This window comes from Mytilus trossulus, unplaced genomic scaffold (assembly GCF_036588685.1).
Source record: "Mytilus trossulus isolate FHL-02 unplaced genomic scaffold, PNRI_Mtr1.1.1.hap1 h1tg000247l__unscaffolded, whole genome shotgun sequence".
Classification (NCBI taxonomy): Eukaryota; Metazoa; Mollusca; class Bivalvia; order Mytilida; family Mytilidae; genus Mytilus; species Mytilus trossulus.
Window position 1 is genome coordinate 2,892,583 of NW_026963318.1, and position 22,188 is coordinate 2,914,770.

Sequence of the window (22,188 nt, forward strand, 5' to 3'; positions counted from 1 at the left end):
TCCCCATTTCCATTCTCAATTTTATTATAGATGGATTGTCTAATGACATTGAGTGTATGCATTTATATCTAGGACAAGTAACTATTTACACAAAAGAAATATATTGAATTGATTGCCAATTAGACAACTCTTGGTCATCAACCGAATGGTGTAAAAGTAAGCAATTATAAGTCAACATACGTCCTTCATAATTCGATTCTACGAGATGGGTAGGTAGAGATGTAGCGAGATTTTAACTGCAACTAAAAACTATGACGTGTTGGATGGGGACAGATATTTTACCTTACAGCATGACACTTACGGACAGCTGAGTTGTTTTTATGATTCCTTAACATACAAAACGAGTGGAACTCTCTCTTCGCAAGACATCAGGTTCAGCATACCAGTTCTAATTAAACATTGCTGCAAATTCAAACATCCCACAAACAAACAGATGCCCCACGTTGGAAATGATTTTACTGCCAACTAACGGCCTAATAATATTATATGTACACAAAATGAACGAAAAAAAATATATAATATATCAACAAGCGACAACCACTGAATTACATGCACCTGGCTTGGGACAGGCACATACATACATAATATGGCGGGTTAAATATATCAGCGGGATCCCAACATTCCCCTTTCCTGAGATAGTACAACATAAAAACGAACAACAAAAATTAGTTTAAAAGGGCTTCAGTCACCAGGTGGATACAAATAGAAATACATCTTAGAATGTAAAAATTCAATGATGGTCGGTTTACGACGCTCTATTCTTAAAAAAGCAGCAAGTTTCAATCTATTATTTCAATAGATATATACCATGAATGCATTAAATGAAAACACTTGGTTATTTTCTTCTACAGTTATGCACACAACTTTATATTTCTACACATTAATAGACATAATTTTGTATGTTCAGTGTCAAAATCTTGAATCTTGTAATTTTTATGATTCATGGTTACTTCAAACTGGTAAGAATTCCACACATTTTGTAACGAATGTTGAGTCTATTATAATTATTTTTGAATAAACAAAAATATACATGTCAACACAAATCCTTAGTTTTTCCAAAAAAAACAATGTTTTGTTAACTGGAAATTTATAAAAAAAAATGACCACATTATTGATATTTATGTCAACACCGAAGTGTTGACTCCTGGGCTGGTGATACCCTCGGGGACGAAACGTCCACCAGCAGTGGCATCGATCCAGTGGTGTAAATAGTTATCAAAGGTACCAGGATTATAATCTAGTACGCCAGACGCGCGTTTCGTCTACATAAGACTCATCAGTGACGCTCATATCAAAATATTTATAAAGCCAAAGAAGTACAAAATTGAAGAGCATTGAGGATTCAAAATTCCAAAAAGTTGTGCCAAATACTGCTCAGGTAATCTATGCCTGGGATAAGAAAATCCTTAGTTTTTCCAAAAATTCAATGTTTTGTTAACTGGAAATTTATAAAAATTACCACATTATTGATATTCATGTCAACACCGAAGTGTTGACTACTGGGCTGGTGATACCCTCGGGAACGACCCAGTGGTGTAAATAGTTATCAAAGGTACCAGGATTATAATTTAGACGCGCGTTTACCAAACTTCAAAAGAAATTCAAACCAGAAATCACAAATGATATGAAAAAATTAAAAGTTCAAACACAAATTATTTTTTTCATATTATGACATGGCACAGGTATTTCCTCACGCAGAAAATAAAGATTTAACCTAGCTAAACCTCTCACTTTTATGTCTGACATTTTTATCAAAGCTTTATCTGTGACAGTTATAGAGGGAAAACATACACCATTTTGAATCATTTTAAACGCTTAAGATAAAAAAATATATTTAATTGACCGAATAAACTGTTAATCATACTTAACAAACAATTTATAAAACAAACGATAAAGGTGCATTTAATTAAATTGATATCGAAAAATTTCGCTCTGATTTAAAAGAGAGAAATTTCTTATATACATTGTTTAAATAAAATCAAACAAGTGAACCTGGTCATTCCAGTTCGCTACTAGAAGCTGTTTCTTTAATCCGCAATAATGAATAGAGACGGGATTATAAAGACCATCCCTTTCTGTCAACACTTCTCTGTGTTGTTGTCCGTCAGGGGAAATAACTACAAGATTGTTCTTCCAAAACCCCACAACATACACATAACCATCATTATCTACAGCGACCCCTAGTGGATTATCCAGAACGCTTTCATTTTGAAAGGTCCATTGTATTCCACCTTGAAGGTTATAACATGTAACAGTGTGTGCTAGTCTGTTTGTATGATAAATGTTGTCTTTGAATGTTGCTAGGTAACCTTCAGTTGCCATCTCTTCTTGGACTATGTTACTCGAAGACTCGTCGTACAGATTTATCATTCGTATGCCTTTGTTGTAAGCGGAATAAATTAACTGATTGTCCCTCAATACTAAGCCATAATTCTGAGAAGCCAGTGAAATTGTTTTCTTGATTAGTTTCCTCTCCAGGTCTATAATGGTAAGACATTGCTTCTCTGATTCCCCGGATGTAACAACCAATGTATTAGTATCGCCTATGTTTACTATATGAAATACACCACACGGTATCTCCATCTCAAAATCTTTTGATCCCTCCATGTTGAAGACTTTTACTGTGCTTTCATCGCGAAAAGTAAATACTAATCTACCATCCAGCAGCATGCAACATCCGTAAACGCGTTGTCCTTGTATGTTTATTGTCTTGTTTATACGCAGCTGTATATCTTCAATGGATCTTGCTTGAACGGTTGGTACCATTATCTGGGCTTGTTTAGCATTCTTTCTACTCAGGACAAGATCGCAAGGTTTAGCTTCAATATATACTTCTCCAAAACTAGTTACATTTGACATGATATTCTGAATAGCACCGTTTATTTTATACTCTAGAGAATTCTGGTTCAAATCCTCACCTTGAAAAAGTGAGTGCAGGAACTTTTCTTTACTAGAGATGTCCTCTTGTATAGGCTTCATTGAAAGAAACATCTGAAGATGCGTTCCGTGTTGTTTGATGTTTCGAATGTTTCGCTGACAATCGGCAACTTCCTTTTCCTTCTGTTCCAATGATGATATCAACTGACGAATTTTCGAGTTTTCTTTATCTTTGTACGCATTCAGTTGTTTTATTAAATCTTTTTGTAATTTGTCAAGACGGTTGTTGATCTTTATTCTGGTCTTCTCGATTTCTTCTTCAATTTCCTTTCTCCTCTCTTTCAAAGTTGAAAGATTGTCCTGTTGGTGCTCACGAATTTGTTTAATGTTTTCTACTACTTCAACTAATGTTTCTTCTATCTCAAACAAGGCATTCGATGTTTTTGAATTAAGAATGACGTCATCTAAATTAACGATGTCATGGCATTCTTTATGGCTTTCTACAATACACTTGCTGCAACAAGGACACTCATGCCTCTGGCAATAAATTTGAAACTTTTGATTGTGTTTGCTACAGCTTTGACTAATCTTTAGTACATCAGCTGGTAATTGCGTGTATTCAATGATTGGTGTCACTTTATGGTTTCTGGTTCCTTTGGACAAACTGTGATGTTCCTGGCATTCTGTGCATAGTCCCTCGTCACATTCTGTACACCAGATTGTAGATGGTTTGTTGATGTGACGTTGGTCACAAACACCACAGCTTTGAGAGGATGTCGCCATTACACACAAAGCTGCAAATAAATATAAATAATGAATAATAATTATAACAGTAGGTGTTTACAACAACAACATCGTCATCATCAGCCTATAACACCATTACGTGTGCCATCACCATCAATTACCACAACAATCAAAGTTAGCGTAGCCCCATGACTACAAATAAGAGGCGAAACATATCAAAGGGACATTAAAACTCTTAAGTCATAAGTCGAAAATAAACTGACAGCGCCATGGCAACATAAGAAAAACAAAGTACACATTAATGTTTTGTCAATTTTCTCTTAATTTTTCGGAGTCTGACATATTGTGATTTTACAACACGAGAGAACTAACGGTAGATTTGAATGAATAAGAAATGCATAGATTGTACCTTCAATGTTCTATTGTTGAATCTAAAATAAATCAATATAATAACATAAAACAAAATCACATAAGGAAGTCCATACAACTATAAAAAGGGCACAGTCTGCTGGAAAGTACTTAAATGTAGCAACACAGGGTCATCCGTATTCTAACGTTCGGTAATTCTCGCGGACTATATTTTCTTATTGTCTCTTTTTATAATAAATGTCGATTGCTCGAATATAAAATGACACTAATTAATAAACATTTGACAAATTCGGTCTATTCACAAGTATTAATTAAGCCTAATCCTTTATCTCAAAATGACATTGGTCTTTTAAGTTCTATTTTACTAATTAAACTTCAAGCAGATGACGATTAAAATTGAGAAAGATTGTTACAACAGTATTGAAAAGTTATGAAATAAATCACAGAAATTTACATCATAACACATAAGTTCATTCACTATTCTCTTAACTCCGTCCGGACAATCAGAGGTACAGGAAGGGTCCGAATAAGAAGAAAGCTATATTTGTATAAAAATACAAAATTTCTTGTTCAGAAATAGATTTTATTAAAACAAATATTACTTCAATTTCTATAAAATATGAAAACACGTTATAAATTTATAAGAAAACGCGAAATAAGAGTTTTTAAAACAGTTTACGGATGCCTCACTCGCACCATCATTTTTTATGTTCAGTGGACCCTAACATTTGGGTCAAAACTCTAATTTAGAGTTCAACTTCATCAAAAACTACCTTCAAAAGTCAAGGTTTTCACTGCCTGTCGTAAAAATACATGCAATAGATGACCATATCTTAAGGGTTGTTGATAAAACAAAGACAAATACCTTGCACCAGAACGAAAGTAGAAATTATATATGTTGACAAATTTCACTTATTTATGTAATATAATAATGAAATAATGAATAATAATTATAACAGTAGGTGTTTACAACAACAACATCGTCATCATCAGCCTATAACACCATTACGTGTGCCATCACCATCAATTACCACAACAATCAAAGTTAGCGTAGCCCCATGACTACAAATAAGAGGCGAAACATATCAAAGGGACATTAAAACTCATAAGTCATAAGTCGAAAATAAACTGACAGCGCCATGGCAACATAAGAAAAACAAAGTACACATTAATGTTTTGTCAATTTTCTCTTAATTTTTCGGAGTCTGACATATTGTGATTTTACAACACGAGAGAACTAACGGTAGATTTGAATGAATAAGAAATGCATAGATTGTACCTTCAATGTTCTATTGTTGAATCTAAAATAAATCAATATAATAACATAAAACAAAATCACATAAGGAAGTCCATACAACTATAAAAAGGGCACAGTCTGCTGGAAAGTACTTAAATGTAGCAACACAGGGTCATCCGTATTCTAACGTTCGGTAATTCTCGCGGACTATATTTTCTTATTGTCTCTTTTTATAATAAATGTCGATTGCTCGAATATAAAATGACACTAATTAATAAACATTTGACAAATTCGGTCTATTCACAAGTATTAATTAAGCCTAATCCTTTATCTCAAAATGACATTGGTCTTTTAAGTTCTATTTTACTAATTAAACTTCAAGCAGATGACGATTAAAATTGAGAAAGATTGTTACAACAGTATTGAAAAGTTATGAAATAAATCACAGAAATTTACATCATAACACATAAGTTCATTCACTATTCTCTTAACTCCGTCCGGACAATCAGAGGTACAGGAAGGGTCCGAATAAGAAGAAAGCTATATTTGTATAAAAATACAAAATTTCTTGTTCAGAAATAGATTTTATTAAAACAAATATTACTTCAATTTCTATAAAATATGAAAACACGTTATAAATTTATAAGAAAACGCGAAATAAGAGTTTTTAAAACAGTTTACGGATGCCTCACTCGCACCATCATTTTTTATGTTCAGTGGACCCTAACATTTGGGTCAAAACTCTAATTTAGAGTTCAACTTCATCAAAAACTACCTTCACAAGTCAAGGTTTTCACTGCCTGTCGTAAAAATACATGCAATAGATGACCATATCTTAAGGGTTGTTGATAAAACAAAGACAAATACCTTGCACCAGAACGAAAGTAGAAATTATATATGTTGACAAATTTCACTTATTTATGTAATATAATAATGAAATAATGAATAATAATTATAACAGTAGGTGTTTACAACAACAACATCGTCATCATCAGCCTATAACACCATTACGTGTGCCATCACGTACCATCAATTACCACAACAATCAAAGTTAGCGTAGCCCCATGACTACAAATAAGAGGCGAAACATATCAAAGGGACATTAAAACTCATAAGTCATAAGTCGAAAATAAACTGACAGCGCCATGGCAACATAAGAAAAACAAAGTACACATTAATGTTTTGTCAATTTTCTCTTAATTTTTCGGAGTCTGACATATTGTGATTTTACATCACGAGAGAACTAACGGTAGATTTGAATGAATAAGAAATGCATAGATTGTACCTTCAATGTTCTATTGTCGATTCTAAAATAAATTGATATAATTACATAAAACAAAATCACATAAGGGAGTCCATAAAACTATAAAAAGGGCACAGTCTGCTGGAAAGTACTTAAATGTAGCAACACAGGGTCATCCGTATTTTAACGTTCGGTAATTCTCGCTGACTATATTTTGTTATTATCTCTTTTTATAACAAATGTCGATTGCTCGAATATAAAATGACACTAATTAATAAACATTTGACAAATTCGGTCTATTCACAAGTATTAATTAAGCCTAATCCTTTATTTCAAAATGACACTGGCCTTTTAAGTTCTATTTTACTAATTAAACTTCAAGCAGATGACGATTAAAAGTGAGAAAGATTTTAACAACAGTATTGAAAAGTTATGAAATAAATCACAGAAATTTACATCATAACACATAAGTTCATTTACTATTCTCCTAACTCCGTCCGGACAATCAGAGGTACAGGAAGAGTCCGAATAAGAATAAAGCTATATTTGTATAAAAATACAAAATTTCTTGTTCAGAAATAGATTTTATTAAAACAAATATTACTTCAATTTTTATAAAATATGAAAACAAGTTATAAATTTCATGAGACCGAGGTACTTTTCTGGATTTACCATCACGCCCAAAGCCGAATATTTGAAAGCTAAGATTTGATAATAACCTTAATTGTTGAAGAGCTATATGACCAAAAAGAAACTATAAAATATATATAACCTGGCATGATAAAGGCTCCCACAGGGCATCCCCCTCAGGTCGCAAGGTCGCTTTTAAATTGGTCGAGGTGTCGTTTTTAAGGGAAATGTACAGGTCGCAGGTCGTTTTCCCAACCTAGAGGACGGAAGTCGTTTTTTTCCAAATTTTACAGGTCGCAGGTCGTTTTTAGAAGGCTCTCAGGTCGGAAGTCGACACTAAAAAGCCAAGATAGAGGTCGCAGGTAGTTTTTGACCCTGCTGGAAACTCATGATACTACTTGTAATATTGTTAAACTATCTGGGCCTCTCATAAAGGTTAATTAACGATTGAATTGAATAGCTAGACTGGCTATGCTTAAAGTTTCCTTGTAGCACATTGCATGTAATGACAGTGCCCTGCTTCAATGTAGTTTTGTCGGGTTCTTCTTATAAAGAGAGGAACCAATATAAGAATATAGCGAAAGAAGAGTTTTTTTAAAACAGTTTACGGATGCCTCACTCGCACCATCATTTTTTATGTTCAGTGGACCTTAACATTTGGGTCAAAACTCTAATTAAGAGTTCAACTTAATCAAAAACTACCTTGACAAGTCAAGGTTTTCACTGCCTGTCGTAAACATACATGCAATAGATGACCAAATCTTAAGGGTTGGTGATAAAACAAAAACAAATACCTTGCACCAGAACGAAAGTAGAAATTATATATTTTGACAAATCACTTATTTATGTTATAGCAATATTATATACATAGAGAAAATAAACAACACGCAACAATCAAAGAAGAAAAAAATGTAAATATAGGAGATATCGAATGAAATCTAAAAAAAATACCTTTTTAATTCATAATGACATATATTCATTCTCGTGTAGTTTATCACCTAGATAGATTATTATTCATGTGATCGTTTTAAACGGGTAAACAGCGGGAATTTTAAAATTCCGTGTACATGCACAGCCGGTTTACGAGTACGATAGTTAATTGATAGTGGCGTTTTAGATATAAACATAATATTTCTTCAACTTTTCTAAATTGTAGTCGCTCGTTCTTTCCTATTTCAGTATTTATTAATTTATTTCCTTTATACAAACGGCAAAATTTTGTTGAGACAGAAACGGCTTCATTTTAACAAGGATTTGTATAGTTTGGTCTAGACTATACAAATCCTTGATTTTAACAGAGACATATAATACAAGAGATTGGCAACTCTAGTAGAGTCTATATAACGGCCAATGAAATTGTATTATATGTCTCTGATTTTAACCATTCTTGCGTCAATAGTTGTATGATTTCGTGAACTAAAAATCCTTGCGAAGGCATTCTAATAACATTACGGAAGAAAACAACTTTATATATTTAAGAGGGTGTGGATGGGGTTTACAGATTGAAGAATAGGGAACAAAAAAATAATGAATAGAGAATAATGGGTTGTTATAAGAAGAGGTGATAACAGGGCTGCAAAATTAAACAATTGGATAAAGCATATATATATATATACTGATTAAAGAAACTAATAATGTCCAGAGAATAATCCCAATTTCAAAGTAGCTATCTAAATAACCGGCGTACTCTTCACCCTTAAAAATAACCTTTGATTCCGAAACCGTTTGTCGTTGAAACGGAAATCGATTTCGTTTTTATATGGTTACCACAGTTTCCGGTTTCAGTTTTGTTTTTATTTTTCAGAAACTGAACAATGTATTTTGGTACTATTGCCTGTAATCGAACATTTTAATGGTAACTGTAATACTTCAATATCACTAGAGGTTTAATTCTAATATAAGTGATAGAGCACAATGTCGCTCAAAGCAATAACAGTAGGGAAATAAGAATAAAAGGGCAAAATATATCATCTAATATGAGGCAGGCATTACCCTGTTACCTGTGAGGGGACGAAACCTGTATTAATTATTTTTTTTGTAACTTACATAGTTATTAAAAAAAAGAAACGGAAATACCGTAACATGTCCGATATTGGTTCTGTTGCACAGGCACTTGTTTCTATCCATTGAAAGACCCACGATCGTTTCTATCAGATCCATTGGACGACATATATGTGTTGATCGTGGGTCTTCCAATGGATAGAAACAAGTGCCTGTGTTCTGTTGTTAGGGATTTTACTTGTGACGCTATTTAAGTTATGAGGTCATGTTCAATGTAAACAACGAAACGCAATGCATCAGGAAATATTAATTCGTATCAAAGACAAAGAATTATTAAAAATAAAATATTGGTATTGTGTTCCTATATTTTACTAGACTATATACTCAAAGTATCACGACAACGAGACCGGATAAAGGAAGTAGATTTCTGCGTTCTGCGGTAATGCGGGATTTAAAAATAGCGACCAAAAAAAAATTTGAACGATTTTGAGTTCATTAGTAGAATGAATATTTTTTTTTTTTTATTGATTTTTCTACTGTAAACATGGTAAAAGGGGACTTCGTCCCCATATAAAAAATAGTATAAAAACCATTGCTGTAAATATGACAAGTATGGATAAGAGTAAGAAGACATAAAATATAAGAAAATAAATTAGAAAAAAAGAAAAGTCATACATTACAAGTAAAAAAAGAGGTCAGTAAACGAGGGAACCATGCACCATGTGAAGTAGTCCAAATAATTATGACGTCTTGGATGGATATTTTTTATTTTTGCTTTGACGCCTTCCTGCATGGATGTAAGGTGTTAAAAAAAAAGTATAATAGCCTTTCAAGATGTCATAATAATTTGGACTACATTTGAAGTACTGTACCTGTGCTCTGAAATTGAATGAAAAATCATAAGTTTGATAAGAGGCAGGCTTTATCTTGAAAGGGGATGAATATTCTGACATTTTTCTACTTGGTCTTAACAAATTTTTGTGAAAGGTTACTAGTCCATTTAAGATTTTCCTAGTCTGAGGCAGTCGTCCCAGAAAAAAAAATAAAGTAGCCTTGCCAGACTTCATAATTATTTGGACTAGGGCATTGGACTAGTTGATAATGGTTCAGACTGATATACACAAGACCATGAAGACAGGAATATCATGTACTCTTTGTGCTGCTGCTTCTATTAACATGATTAACATGTATTATTTAGAAGGGAAAAAAATTTAAGTATACATTTCAAGTAGATAAATTGACTGTTTCAGGCACGATTGGAACTTCAATGAATTTATTTATTAGATGAAGTATGCCATAGAAGTACACATATTGAAAAGTATCCTTTCTGATCTGAATGATATACAAGATAGAGGTTAAATTGGTTTATTTTCCAGAAATGAATAATTGTTGATAAATAGGATGGATCCACAATTAGCACAAGCATTAAAGGCAGCACCAACCAATGAATACCTTCTACAAGGAAGCATTTTAGACAGTTCGTTAGAAGTCTTACTGTGTAGACTGAAAGGTCTTTGTGATCATGCTGATTCTCCTGAAGAAAAATTTGTAGATCATGAAATGGTGTATGCCATCAGTAAGTATTCATTAAAATGACGGTAAAGTTGAATAATTACATTACATGTACATGTTATGTTTCAATATATGTTACGTTAATTGGCTAACTGCAATCTGGAGTCATTCTGAAATTAACCTTAATTTTCAAATGAAAATCAAAAATGTAACATAAAATTTATGAAGACAGGATCTTTCACAATAACATGCACATATAAATAAAGAAAGTCTTGTTTTCATGATTCTAGAATTTTCTAGCAAAAGAATTTAATTATAAATATTGAATGCTTCTTTAAATAAGTTTATAGGGTTGTTGAAGTGTTGACTGTGCACATTTTTAGAATGAAGTGCTTCTGTCATTGTCTGTGGCTCATAAAAAATGTACCTAGGTCAACACTTTTACATCCTAAGAAATTTACAAAAAAACCATTTAATTCTTAATTGAATATTAGCTAAACAACAGAACTAAATGAGGAAGTAATTTAATATCATAGTTATCTAAATGTATTTGATGCACTTGAACAATTTGCATGTTTATAACTTTATAATAACATAAAACAAAAAAATATGCTCAATTTATTTTTTTAAACATTTAAATATAATATAAAAAAGAAGATGCCATTAAATTGAAAATGAGACATCTCTCCACAAGAGACTAAATGACAAAGAAATTTACTCTAAGTAGTTGTACTGCCTTCAACAATGAGCAAAGCACATACCCCATTGTCAGCTATTTAAGGCCTCAAAATTTCAAATGTAAAACAATTCAAACAAGAAAACTGACGGCCTTATTTTAAATGAACAAAGAAAAGAATGAAAAACAGATGAAGTAAATTTTAGGATAAGACCATCTGTGTGTTTTACTAACTATTGTACACCTAATACCATTCTCCAAAATCGGTGACAAGAAATGCTGTGATTTGGATGGATAGATGTCTCATTTGCACTCATACCCCATCTTCTTAAATCTATTACTATGGATTCATTTATTTGTACCCACAAAATCCAGGAAAATTGGTATCCAACGAATAATAAACATAAGGTCTTGTTTTGCATTTAATCTTTTCTGTTTTATTTATTAATATATCAGAGAATGCCAGCATTCCTCAGCCATTACAGTATAGTGTCAGACATTCCCTGGTGCAGCCAGAAAACTGGTAAGTAAATGTCCAGTACTCATTGTGTTGAGAAATTGAATCGATGTAAATTTAATTTAGAAAGGTAATGAAAAAAATTGCAAATATTATGATTTCATTTTTAGAAGCAGTTGCTATAGATCTGCCTAAAAATATTTTACAATTTGAAAAGATTTCATAAGGTACACATATGCATGTACATGCATGAAACATGTGTAACTTCAACTATTTTCACCAATAAAAGTCACAAAAGGAAAAAAGAATAAGTAATGAAAATTTTCTTATACTTTACATGTACATGCGCAAAGGTTTTGCAGGATGGAATACATTCAGTTATTGAATCCGGTTCCTTGCTTCAAAGAAAAAGAAGAAGACATGTATACTGAAATTTTTATTCTCTTATGATTATTTTATGAAAATAGATGAATAGTTGCAGTTCTTTCAAGTTTTGACCAAATTGCATGAAATGTAATAAATCATGACAGTATTTTTTAGTTTTTTTACCTTTATAGTTTGTTTTTTTGTTGATTCAGCGTATTCAGAATTGGCATGAAATTATATATCTGTATTGTTTCTTTTAAACTTGCTCATATGCAATAAGGAAATGATTTTGAATGAAGGAATGTATCTGAATATTTCCTCCATGCATCTATAGGTCTTATTCCTTGTATAAATTTTGCTACACTTTTTTTTAACCTTTTCGCTTATATAGGCTTTCAACGTTTGTATTACGGTTGTGATTTAAACAAATTTAACCTCAAGCACCAATAAAGTAATATAAATTGTTGAGATGTGTATTAGGTGCAGTAAAGATGGTACATGTACTGTAAATGTTTACTTTAAATAGTTAAATGTGTAATCTTGTTTTTTCAGGCAACTACGATACCTTGGTCATTCTGAGATGGGAGATAAAAGTCGACACACACTAATTAGGAACTGTGTTGATGTAGCTACCTCAGATAATGTTTTACAGTTTCTTCATGAAGTTGGTTTCAGGTTTGTAATAATTCTGTTCGAATTGTTTAACATTTGTCATTTATGGCTGACCATGCGGTATAGGCTTTACTCATTGTTGAAGGTTGTACAGTGACCTATAAATGTTAATTTCTGTGTCATTTGGTCTCATTTGGAGAGTTATTATTAACATGTTAGCTCAAACAATTCTCTCACAAAATGAGCCCAGCTCATTGTTTTGTGATTTGAATTAGAAGATGTGGTATGAGTGCCAATGACACAACTCACCATCCAAGTTACAATGTATAAAAAGTTAACAATTTTTTGAGTCGGAGTGAAAGGTTGTGTCCAAAAAACTAAAAGTTACCTTTTAACTATATTATTTGATTCCAATATAATGCTTTCGTAGTAAGGTGCAGACCAAAAAAATTAACACTAATATTTTGCCTTTGTAGAAACTTTTACTCCTGACATTGTGAAATCGTGTCTACATGTAACTACCCATATTTGATTGCAACTATCCTTGTCAATGAATTAAGACTTAATTTGGAAATAAATTAAAATGATAAGGACTTTTAAAAGTGGTGTTATAGGTTTGTAGATTCACTTTTTCAAATTTCATTGTGCTATTTAAAAATACTTAGGAAAACACAGTATATAATATGGTATGTTTATCAGTCCAATCACATTTCACAGAAACTTCAGGTTGCTTCATATGTTTTATTTTGTCAATCTATGCCCGTTTATTTTGTAGATTAGACCATGAATTTGTAGTAAAAGGTTTTTATTTCCATAAAGGCAGAATGAAAGTGACAGTCTCCAAAATATTTAAGGTAGGATTTTAAAAACAGAAGTGATACAAAGACTTATTAAGGTGCAGAACACTTAAGGAGTTAACTCTAAAATTCCCTGTATTTTTAAATCACATGCATGTACTACTAGTAAAGATAAATCAAGCTTCTCAATGATCAAGATTAGATTTTTGTCAAAATGCTTTACATCAAAGGAGTTATTCCTTTAAAGTGTGTCGTTCCAAATTTCTAGAAATTTTTATATTTTTGACACCAGTTGAATATGACTACAAAACAATTAATTTAATCAAAGATTTGTATTTATGCTTGCTAGATGCTGCAACAAGGGCACACAACAGACAATTTGGAATCAATAGTGCCATCCTACTTGGTAGAACTCAGTGTACTGGCGACGGCTGGACAAGATGCTATTGCTGAAGACATGAAAAACTTTGCAGAACAACTCAAACCGTATCCTTTAAAAATTTTGTTATGAAAATTGTTTGCAAATGACCTAGGCAAGGCTTTGTCCTTTCCACATGTTCCAGTGATAAGTTTGCTTAGACCAGTTAGCATACATGTAAGCACATAAATGTTTTGTTACAGAGGATTCATTTACCTTTGTGGGTTGAGGGGAAATAGTCATTTCATTAAAAAAAAAATTCTTGAAAAGTATTCCAAATTTTATTTTGCTAAAGTCTGTATATAGAAAATCTATTATACTTACTTTAGGCTTTACCCTTGAAATCAATAAAATATTTGTACACCATGACAAATTATATTTCCACAATATTTTATCTAGCTGCATATCTAGAAGAGGAATTACTCCGAATAATTAAACAAAAATAAATTATCAATTTACACATCATGACTTATTGAAGCAAAGAATGGTTTATCTCCCTTTTTGTACAAAACTCACAATTTATAAATTTTATTATTCTTAATTTTTATCAGTCTTGTGCAGCTTGAGAAGATAGATCACAGAAGATTACAAGCCACTGGGACATAACCATCAGATTTACAACTTAAACACAACATAACTGCTTGGGCGGATATTAAAAGTCATGAAATTGAGTTTCTTGCAATTGGCTGGATATAATCGACTAATGCTGATCTAGAATCTCAAACCGACAGGTTCATTAGTCAATTTGAAGGACACAATTGTCTGGTTAGATGTATATGATCATGAACCAGCAAAAAAAGTATATGTCAAAGACAGTTTCAGAATGAATACTTTATTGCTGTACCATTGATGAATATTAAAATGTATAAAAGTACATATCTTGCTGGAAGATTTTTTGTCAATTTATACAAAGTAACATAAGTTAGTTTTCTCGATCGAATTGTTTTACATTGTCTTATCGGGGCCTTTTATAGTTGACTATGCGGTATGGGCTTTGCTCATTGTTGAAGGCCGTACGGTGACCTATAGTTGTTAATGTTTGTGTCATTTTGGTCTTTTGTGGATAGTTGTCTCATTGGCAATCATACCACATCTTCTTTTTTATAACATGTATATTTTGATTCAGATTGATGGTACCAATACATAATTTGTGTAATCAACTCCTCGAAATTTTCAACCCAGATTTCTGAAACTTCAGGGGAGGAATAAACATTTGTTGAAGTGATCCTGCTTTTGTGGAATTGTTTGAGGATTTTTTTCTGAATTTTCAAGATTTCAGAACTTATAAAAGTTGGATGTGGGAAGATTGCCAATGAGACAAATCTCCACCAGAGACCAAATAGCTTAGAAATAAGAAACTATAGGTCACCTTTGACAATGAGAAACCCTTACAACATAACAAACCATAAAAGACCCAGAAATGACAAACTGTTAAATGAATCCGAATGGAATAAGGAAAAGAATGATATATATGCATGTATATTAAAAGAAAAATAAATGTGATTAACCCCAACAAAGACATTCAATGAATTACAGGGTCCTGACTTTGAACATGCACATACAGAATGTGTAGAGGTTAAATATGTAAGCAGGCACCCAACCCTTCCCTAACCCGAGACAGTGGCGCAACAGTACAACATTAAAACAAGGTGTACAAAACAGTTAAACATTTTTCAACCAAGATCCCACAGACTTCACAGACAATTGTACATACTGTTGAAGTTATGGACCTGCCATTATGAAAATGTACAAAGAATTTTTCACAACTTTGACCCAAAGACCAAAGTGAGCAACACAGGCTCTTTAGAGCATTTAGTTATGGTCCCCATCTTACAGAGTCGAAAGGGACTTTATTTTGACTATGTCTGTTTATCAGTTAAATCAGTTTTCCACTCGTTTCTTTGTGTTGAAGATATTTAGTTTACACCATTACCCAGTTAACAATCAAGTATCAATCTTTTGTTCTTGTCCAATAAATTTTTAACATGTTGGGGACCATGCATTGCCAGGCAATAATCACAGAATCTATCTGAAACTGCCATATGGACTTCTTGACATGAAAGAAGTACCAAATAAAAAAATATGAGCTAATTCTATCAACTTTATTCATGTAAAAATTACAATATAATTCTTATTTACTTTCTTTCTCACTATAAAATACACAGAATAAACTTTTAAAGCATTAAAACACTGAACTTTGGGGGACAATATATAACAGCACTAAAAAGGTACACATAAATTCATGACTAAGGCCACACCAAATTAATTTCCTGGTTTTCAAATTCATATTCTCTAGATGTGAAAAGCACTCTTTTTTTTTTTAGAATAGCAATAAATTTTGTCAGACATGTCTGATTTGAATTTTTATTCTAAGAAATAATTGCTCATGAAAAAATACTTTAGAAATTGAGTTTGTGTATAATAGATATTAGAGTTATGGTTTAATAGATATTGGGGAAAGTTTATTACCTCCCCTTTTTTTTCAAGATCAAAATCTGAAAAACAAAAAATTAATTTCCCATGGCCTTAACAAAATGTAACTATCAATTACAACATGACTTTATGTACAAGGCATTAGTCTAGTTTAAGATTGAAAATGTCTGCTTACACGTATATAATTTGGTTTATCAAAACACCAGTTTTACACACAAAAAAATATATATCGAGTAGGTTAATTAGTATTGCATTATTCACTTTTGGTTATTTTTTATAATTGTACAAGTAAAAAGATGAATTGATGTAAATATACAGTAATACAGTAACCGAAACAAAGATGAAACCAAAGTTGTTCCAGTTTTGAGCAAGTATTATGCAAAGAACTGAGACTCACATAAAAATATCAAATTTTTCTGATGATCAATTGAACAAAACTTTGTTTACATAATATAGTGTACCCTTTGTAACATGTATGAATAGATAGACCAATGGATGCTACTGAAATCATAAAGTTACAAGTTACCAAACCCATCTGTCCTAAGGGATTTGACCTCAGCCTGTTTCAATTTAATTTACCATCAAAACTTTTACCAATTTAAAAGAACTTTTATTAAATTAAAATTCAATCAAAACATATATTTGGGGTATTGTCATTTGAAGCTTCCATGTAGAAAATAAACAGCTGTTCATTTACTGTAAGAATATGTCATACTTGTAATAATGTAAATAGAAAACCTTCTTTTAAAATGTGACTCTTCAAATATATTTAATTTAAACATATCTTATGTACTTTGGAGGCATCTAACAATATTCTAGAGAGAGAGGAGAGATATATCAAATACAATTTATATGTAACCTAAAATATTTTTATTGTTAAAAATTAATTAGTCAAGAGATTCTTTTTGTATATTGCTATTTTTTTTCTTTCTTATATATTCTGTATTTACCCCTTGATACCATTGTCAGGTGGTAGTGTAATGGGGTGTGTAAAATCCTGACTATTGAAAAACAAATAAAAGATTAAAAAAAAAACAATATTCTAGAGGGACATCAATTGGTATCAATTCTTAGTCCATGCTAACTATGGTTCAACAAGTATCTTTGATAATAAACAATGTGTTGTTAATGACATGATGCTCCTGTTAAAGGCAACATCTTTACTGTTTATTTTCTAAAGTAAAATCTGCACCTATTCCACATGTGAATAAATTGAACACAAAATGAATCTTGTAAGATCTCCCATAAATACAATAATTTAGCATGTTAAAAATTTTAAATAAAATTAAAAGCCTATTTACATGCACTGGTTATATCTAAAATCTGTACAATCTTGAAAAGCAATGGAAAAAATGCAATGAACGTCAAAATTGTTACATTTAATAAATAATTGCTCTTTAAATAAATATTTCAGATCTTTTTCTCTTTCCATAAACATTTCAGAATTTCAAGATGCAATAATTCCTCTAATGGCACAAGTTTTAACAATTATGAAGCTACCATTTTTAACCTTTAAGTAGACTTTAAAAGTAAACTGCTTATTTTAAGGCACAACTCAGAGAACATTTTGAGATCTAGGGGCAAAACTAATTAATTTATTAAGACTATAGTATATACTTTAAACTGGCAATTGTTCAACCATACTGACTTTTATAATATCTCAGTACTAAAAGATGTCTGTTCTTCAGACTTGACTTTGAGAAAATTTTAGTGTAATAAAAGTTTTAATCTTTGACACAGCCATTTTTCTTATAATTTGATAGTGAAATAAATTGGCTACTGTGTGACTATATGTATACGTTAATTACAAAGATGTTACTTTTGTTTTAATAGAAAAATTACACTAAAATTATAAGATTTGTTTGCATTTTAAACATTCATTTTATTTAGATATTGCTGTTCATTAAAACTTTATTCAAGAACCAAAACATGTACAATGTATTATGCTTAGCCAGTACCTCCATGACTGAGAACAGCGTTTTTTTCAACAATATAATTAAAATACCTAGCAATGGTTTTAACTGACAATGACTAAACTTGAAATATTAACATTTATATTGACTTAAATGGGTACTATATGCTGACCAGTTACTACAACAGTGTGATAATAGTTGCATTATATATGTTAAGACTTTTGACTTAGAGATTAACCACAGACGAACAGAGTTACTGGACTTGATTTGACTAAAAAACATCAAAAATTGCAAAATTAAATTTCTTCTAATCTGTGCAATACAGTAGTGGATGTGCTCATTTTGTACTTATAAGTACACAACACTTAAAACAATTCTGTATAACAAAATAGCCGTTTCATAATTCTTCTCAATAGCTGCTCAAAATTGAAATTTAAATGCTTTGTTTTCACGATTTCTAAAAACACCAAATATACATATATTTTTGTCTTTATAACTTTCTCTAACACATATTGACAAGAAAACATACCTGAAATTCTATAAATATATTTCATAAATATGAGGTATCAAGTTTTTACGAGGCTTTAATTTACTTTGGTATATAGCCTTTAAGAAACTAATCACATCTTGACTAGAAAAAGGCAAGCTATATTCAATTATTAGTTAATCTTTGTACAATCTTACTCAGGACAAAAATAATCATTCACTATTTTTCTGACTGAACATTCATTTATTTCCCCAACTGGAATTTGTATTATTATTTCCTTTCCCTTTTTCTGTAAAAATCTTTTTTTCATATAGTTTCCGATACTTTTCAAAGGTCAGTCAGAAAAACCGCAAACAAGTATATCTTAAAATCCTCACTACCTAACAACTGCCCACACAGATGAATTATAAAATACATGTTAAATTTAATATATTAACAATTAGCTAAATATATGTAAGCATAATTCTATTCTAAATTTAGAAATTACAGTTTCCAATTAAATAAAATATTTACATCATTTTTCTCTTATTGCAATGTAAAACATCAGTGACAAAAAACCAAGTAGAACAAAATCTTATTTTCATGAAACTTTCTTTAAATATCGACAAACATTTTCTGCCAAAACTGATTGAGAGAAGTCTGTTAATGAAATTTTGCAACTGTTTCTAAATTTGTTATTTACTATATTTTGTGACAGACACCTGGATATTTGATTTTAATTGACCTTTGAGAATACAAATTTTAAATCACCTTTGATGAAATCTAAAATTTCTTTAGAGAAAAATAAACAAATTCAACGTTCCTGCCCTGCAACTTCAACTAACAACATGTTTCTTTAAAATTTCAAATATTTCAAGTTACCCTGTGAGAAGAACAATAAACAGTTATAAAATCTATAGTAAGACAAAACACCTTTACAAATACAATGCATAATATACATATGATAAAATATACCATCATCTATAAAGCTATTAATGAGGTAGACCTATTAAGGGACATAACTCTTTCAAATCACTGCTATGTTTTAACTACCAGTTTTCATTAATAGTTTCCAAGCTTCTTAGACACCTTGAAATATTTCTGTAATTCTGCTTCATATCAATATTTACAAAATACCTATGAAACTGTCTAATACAAACACATTACTGATGTAAGAGTTAGGTCCCTTAGCTAAGGAATATCTCCTTAAACATTCATTAACATAGATCTTGTTTACTTATTTTACAACCACTCAATTAAAAACTGCTGCAGTATAACAATGTTTATAGAAAGGAACAAACAAATAAAAATAATATTCATAATTTGGTTTAAAATGGGAGACAGAAATAACACTAAATTCATACTGCAACTTAATGAAAGGTCATTCATAAATAAAGTTTTAATAATTGGAAATGAATTTCTATAGAAAACCAAATTATCATAGAATGATCAGAAGAAATTGGAGTGTACTTGATAACAAAATAATGAGATTCCTATTAAAACCCCTCATATGACAGAAAATATCTAATAAAACATCTAATGTGAAGCTCTAATTGGTTTCAGGTAATATTTCATTCAACATTTTCATTAAAAGTTATAACCAATTACTTATTCTTATAAGTCAATATCAAATTTGCAATACACAGAATATTTTGATATCTGGAAGAAAAAAACTGAATCTATCAATGTGGCAGAGAATAAAATGTCTTAAAGCATAATGAAAACGAATAATAACAAAACATGAAAACATCTATGAATCATAATGTTTGTGATTTCTCCTCTACTCAGCAAAAGTAGAATCATTTATATCACAAATAACTGTAAAGTGTGAGATTAACGCTATGTTTCATTTTTCCAATTAGATAAAAACACAAAAAATAAATTCCCACTGCATAAAATTTTATCTTTAAAGACTATTAGATCCAGCAACAATAAACCTGATGAACACATTTGGGATTGTAAATTCAGAAAATATAATGTTCATTCATTATGGCTTTTGTTGGACAATTAACACAGATGCAAGTTTAATTACTGCGATTTCAGAAAGTGCCACTTACAAATAATGCCATCAAAATTTAAAATGTGAGTTTTTATTTATGTGACATCCAGCTGGTCACAATTTGTATCAAAAATAAAAACGTTGCAAACTTTTTAAGAATTCTATTATTAAAACAAACTTTAGCAAAAAACCACACTTTACAGAACACTAGAATCAAGACATAACAAAACTAACACTTGAGTATTATATGAGTTGGGTGGTTCTTCAAATGTAATTATGGTATTGTGATTAACAATCTGTTTTCAAAAACCTTTCAAATATCTTTTTACAGATTATTTCATTTTCCTTAAGGCTCTTATAACAATTTTTCCAAATTACAAGAACAAAGTTTAAGTGTGCTTTGAAGACTTTCGACAAATCAAAATTAAATTTGAAATAGTATTGAAAAAATAAATTAAAAATATTTGACATCTAACAATTATTTGTATGTTTCAAAAATCATTTTCAAATAAATATCATTTATATGTTAATTAGAATTATGAAACTTTTAACCCTGTAAAACTCCAATCACAAGCATAGTATTAGGTTTGTAAATAACAAAATATCATGCCCAATGCATATGCCTTTCTGTTCCTCTAAACAATAATTGTATGTAATAAAAACATGAGAATTTGAACTTTAAATAAGAGATTCATTTCATGCAATCTACAAAAAAAAAAAAAAAAAAAGTATTCAACTGCATTACTATAAAGTTTATATTAATTTAAAAATACACATTAAATCATATAACAATGTCATGGTATTTTTAGACAAAATTGGTTTAGTGTAACCAATAAAATTATTGAATACATAAAAATAAAACATCTTGTTCAACTGTAAATATAAAAATAATGGCATATGAAGGTTAATTTTAAGACAACACTTTTAGAACTAAGGTTTTTAATGATTTCAGCAACCTGTAAATGAAGTTCAATCCCAATGGTCAAATTGTTCCTTGCATTGGTAAAAAAAGACTCTGGACACATGATTCAAAATAACCTTAGTTCTTAAACTACACCTTGTTTCTTGATTTACTATAACTTATCTCAACTTAAAGAGAAAGATGTGACTACAGAAAAATAAGTTGACTTTGGAAATCATATACAAAAAAATAAAACTGTATTATGTTTGTAAGTTTTAAGGTGGGGTATCTGTCTTTAGGTCTTAGTCGTCTTTTCCAATGTTTCTACAGAAGCAGCAGGCCCAAACAATACTGAATATCTGTAAAATAAACAATGATTACAGTGAGTTTCAATTAATTGCATATTAAGCTTATTTGCTTAATATTCAGAATTTTCTGAACTAGTAATTTTTAACCTGCAATTAACCTTTGAACTATATGCAAATACAAACTTGAGAAATAACATGACATGCCTGCATTTGATTTGTATTTCTAAGA

The 22,188-nt window shown here is 30.7% G+C and overlaps 3 protein-coding genes across 3 annotated transcripts in view; 1 reads left to right on the top strand and 2 right to left on the bottom strand.

Annotated features, from left to right (window-relative positions):
* Nucleotides 1-1,886: 1,886 nt before the first annotated feature.
* LOC134701602 (uncharacterized) lies at nt 1,887-3,668 on the bottom strand. Its single transcript, XM_063562743.1, has one exon. It carries the CDS (start codon nt 3,658-3,660, stop codon nt 1,969-1,971), a length of 1,692 nt encoding a protein of 563 aa, XP_063418813.1. The 5' UTR covers nt 3,661-3,668; the 3' UTR covers nt 1,887-1,968.
* Nucleotides 3,669-8,867: 5,199 nt separating this feature from the next.
* On the top strand, nt 8,868-14,644 carry LOC134701582 (mediator of RNA polymerase II transcription subunit 18-like). Its single transcript, XM_063562715.1, has 7 exons — nt 8,868-8,955; nt 10,478-10,677; nt 11,746-11,812; nt 12,665-12,787; nt 13,500-13,578; nt 13,871-14,007; nt 14,491-14,644. The coding sequence occupies exons 2-7, from the start codon at nt 10,503-10,505 to the stop codon at nt 14,543-14,545; spliced, it is 636 nt and encodes a 211-aa protein (XP_063418785.1). The 5' UTR covers nt 8,868-8,955; nt 10,478-10,502; the 3' UTR covers nt 14,546-14,644.
* A 7,185-nt stretch (nt 14,645-21,829) lies between these two features.
* Nucleotides 21,830-22,188, bottom strand: part of LOC134701581 (CD82 antigen-like) — a 29,691-nt gene continuing 29,332 nt past the window's right edge. Inside the window, exon 10 of the mRNA XM_063562714.1 lies at nt 21,830-22,010. Within this exon, the coding sequence (XP_063418784.1) occupies nt 21,954-22,010 (57 nt within the window). The 3' untranslated portion in view covers nt 21,830-21,953. The remainder of the gene's footprint in view (nt 22,011-22,188) is intronic.

Coding starts and splice junctions, on each gene's coding strand:
- LOC134701602 (XM_063562743.1), bottom strand. CDS start 3,660: ATGGCGACATCCTCTCAAAGCTGTGGTGTTTGTGACCAACGTCACATC.
- LOC134701582 (XM_063562715.1), top strand. CDS start 10,503: ATGGATCCACAATTAGCACAAGCATTAAAGGCAGCACCAACCAATGAA. Junction 11,813..12,664: donor CTGGTGCAGCCAGAAAACTG/GTAAGTAAATGT, acceptor TTGTTTTTTCAG/GCAACTACGATACCTTGGTC. Junction 14,008..14,490: donor TTTGCAGAACAACTCAAACC/GTATCCTTTAAA, acceptor AATTTTTATCAG/TCTTGTGCAGCTTGAGAAGA.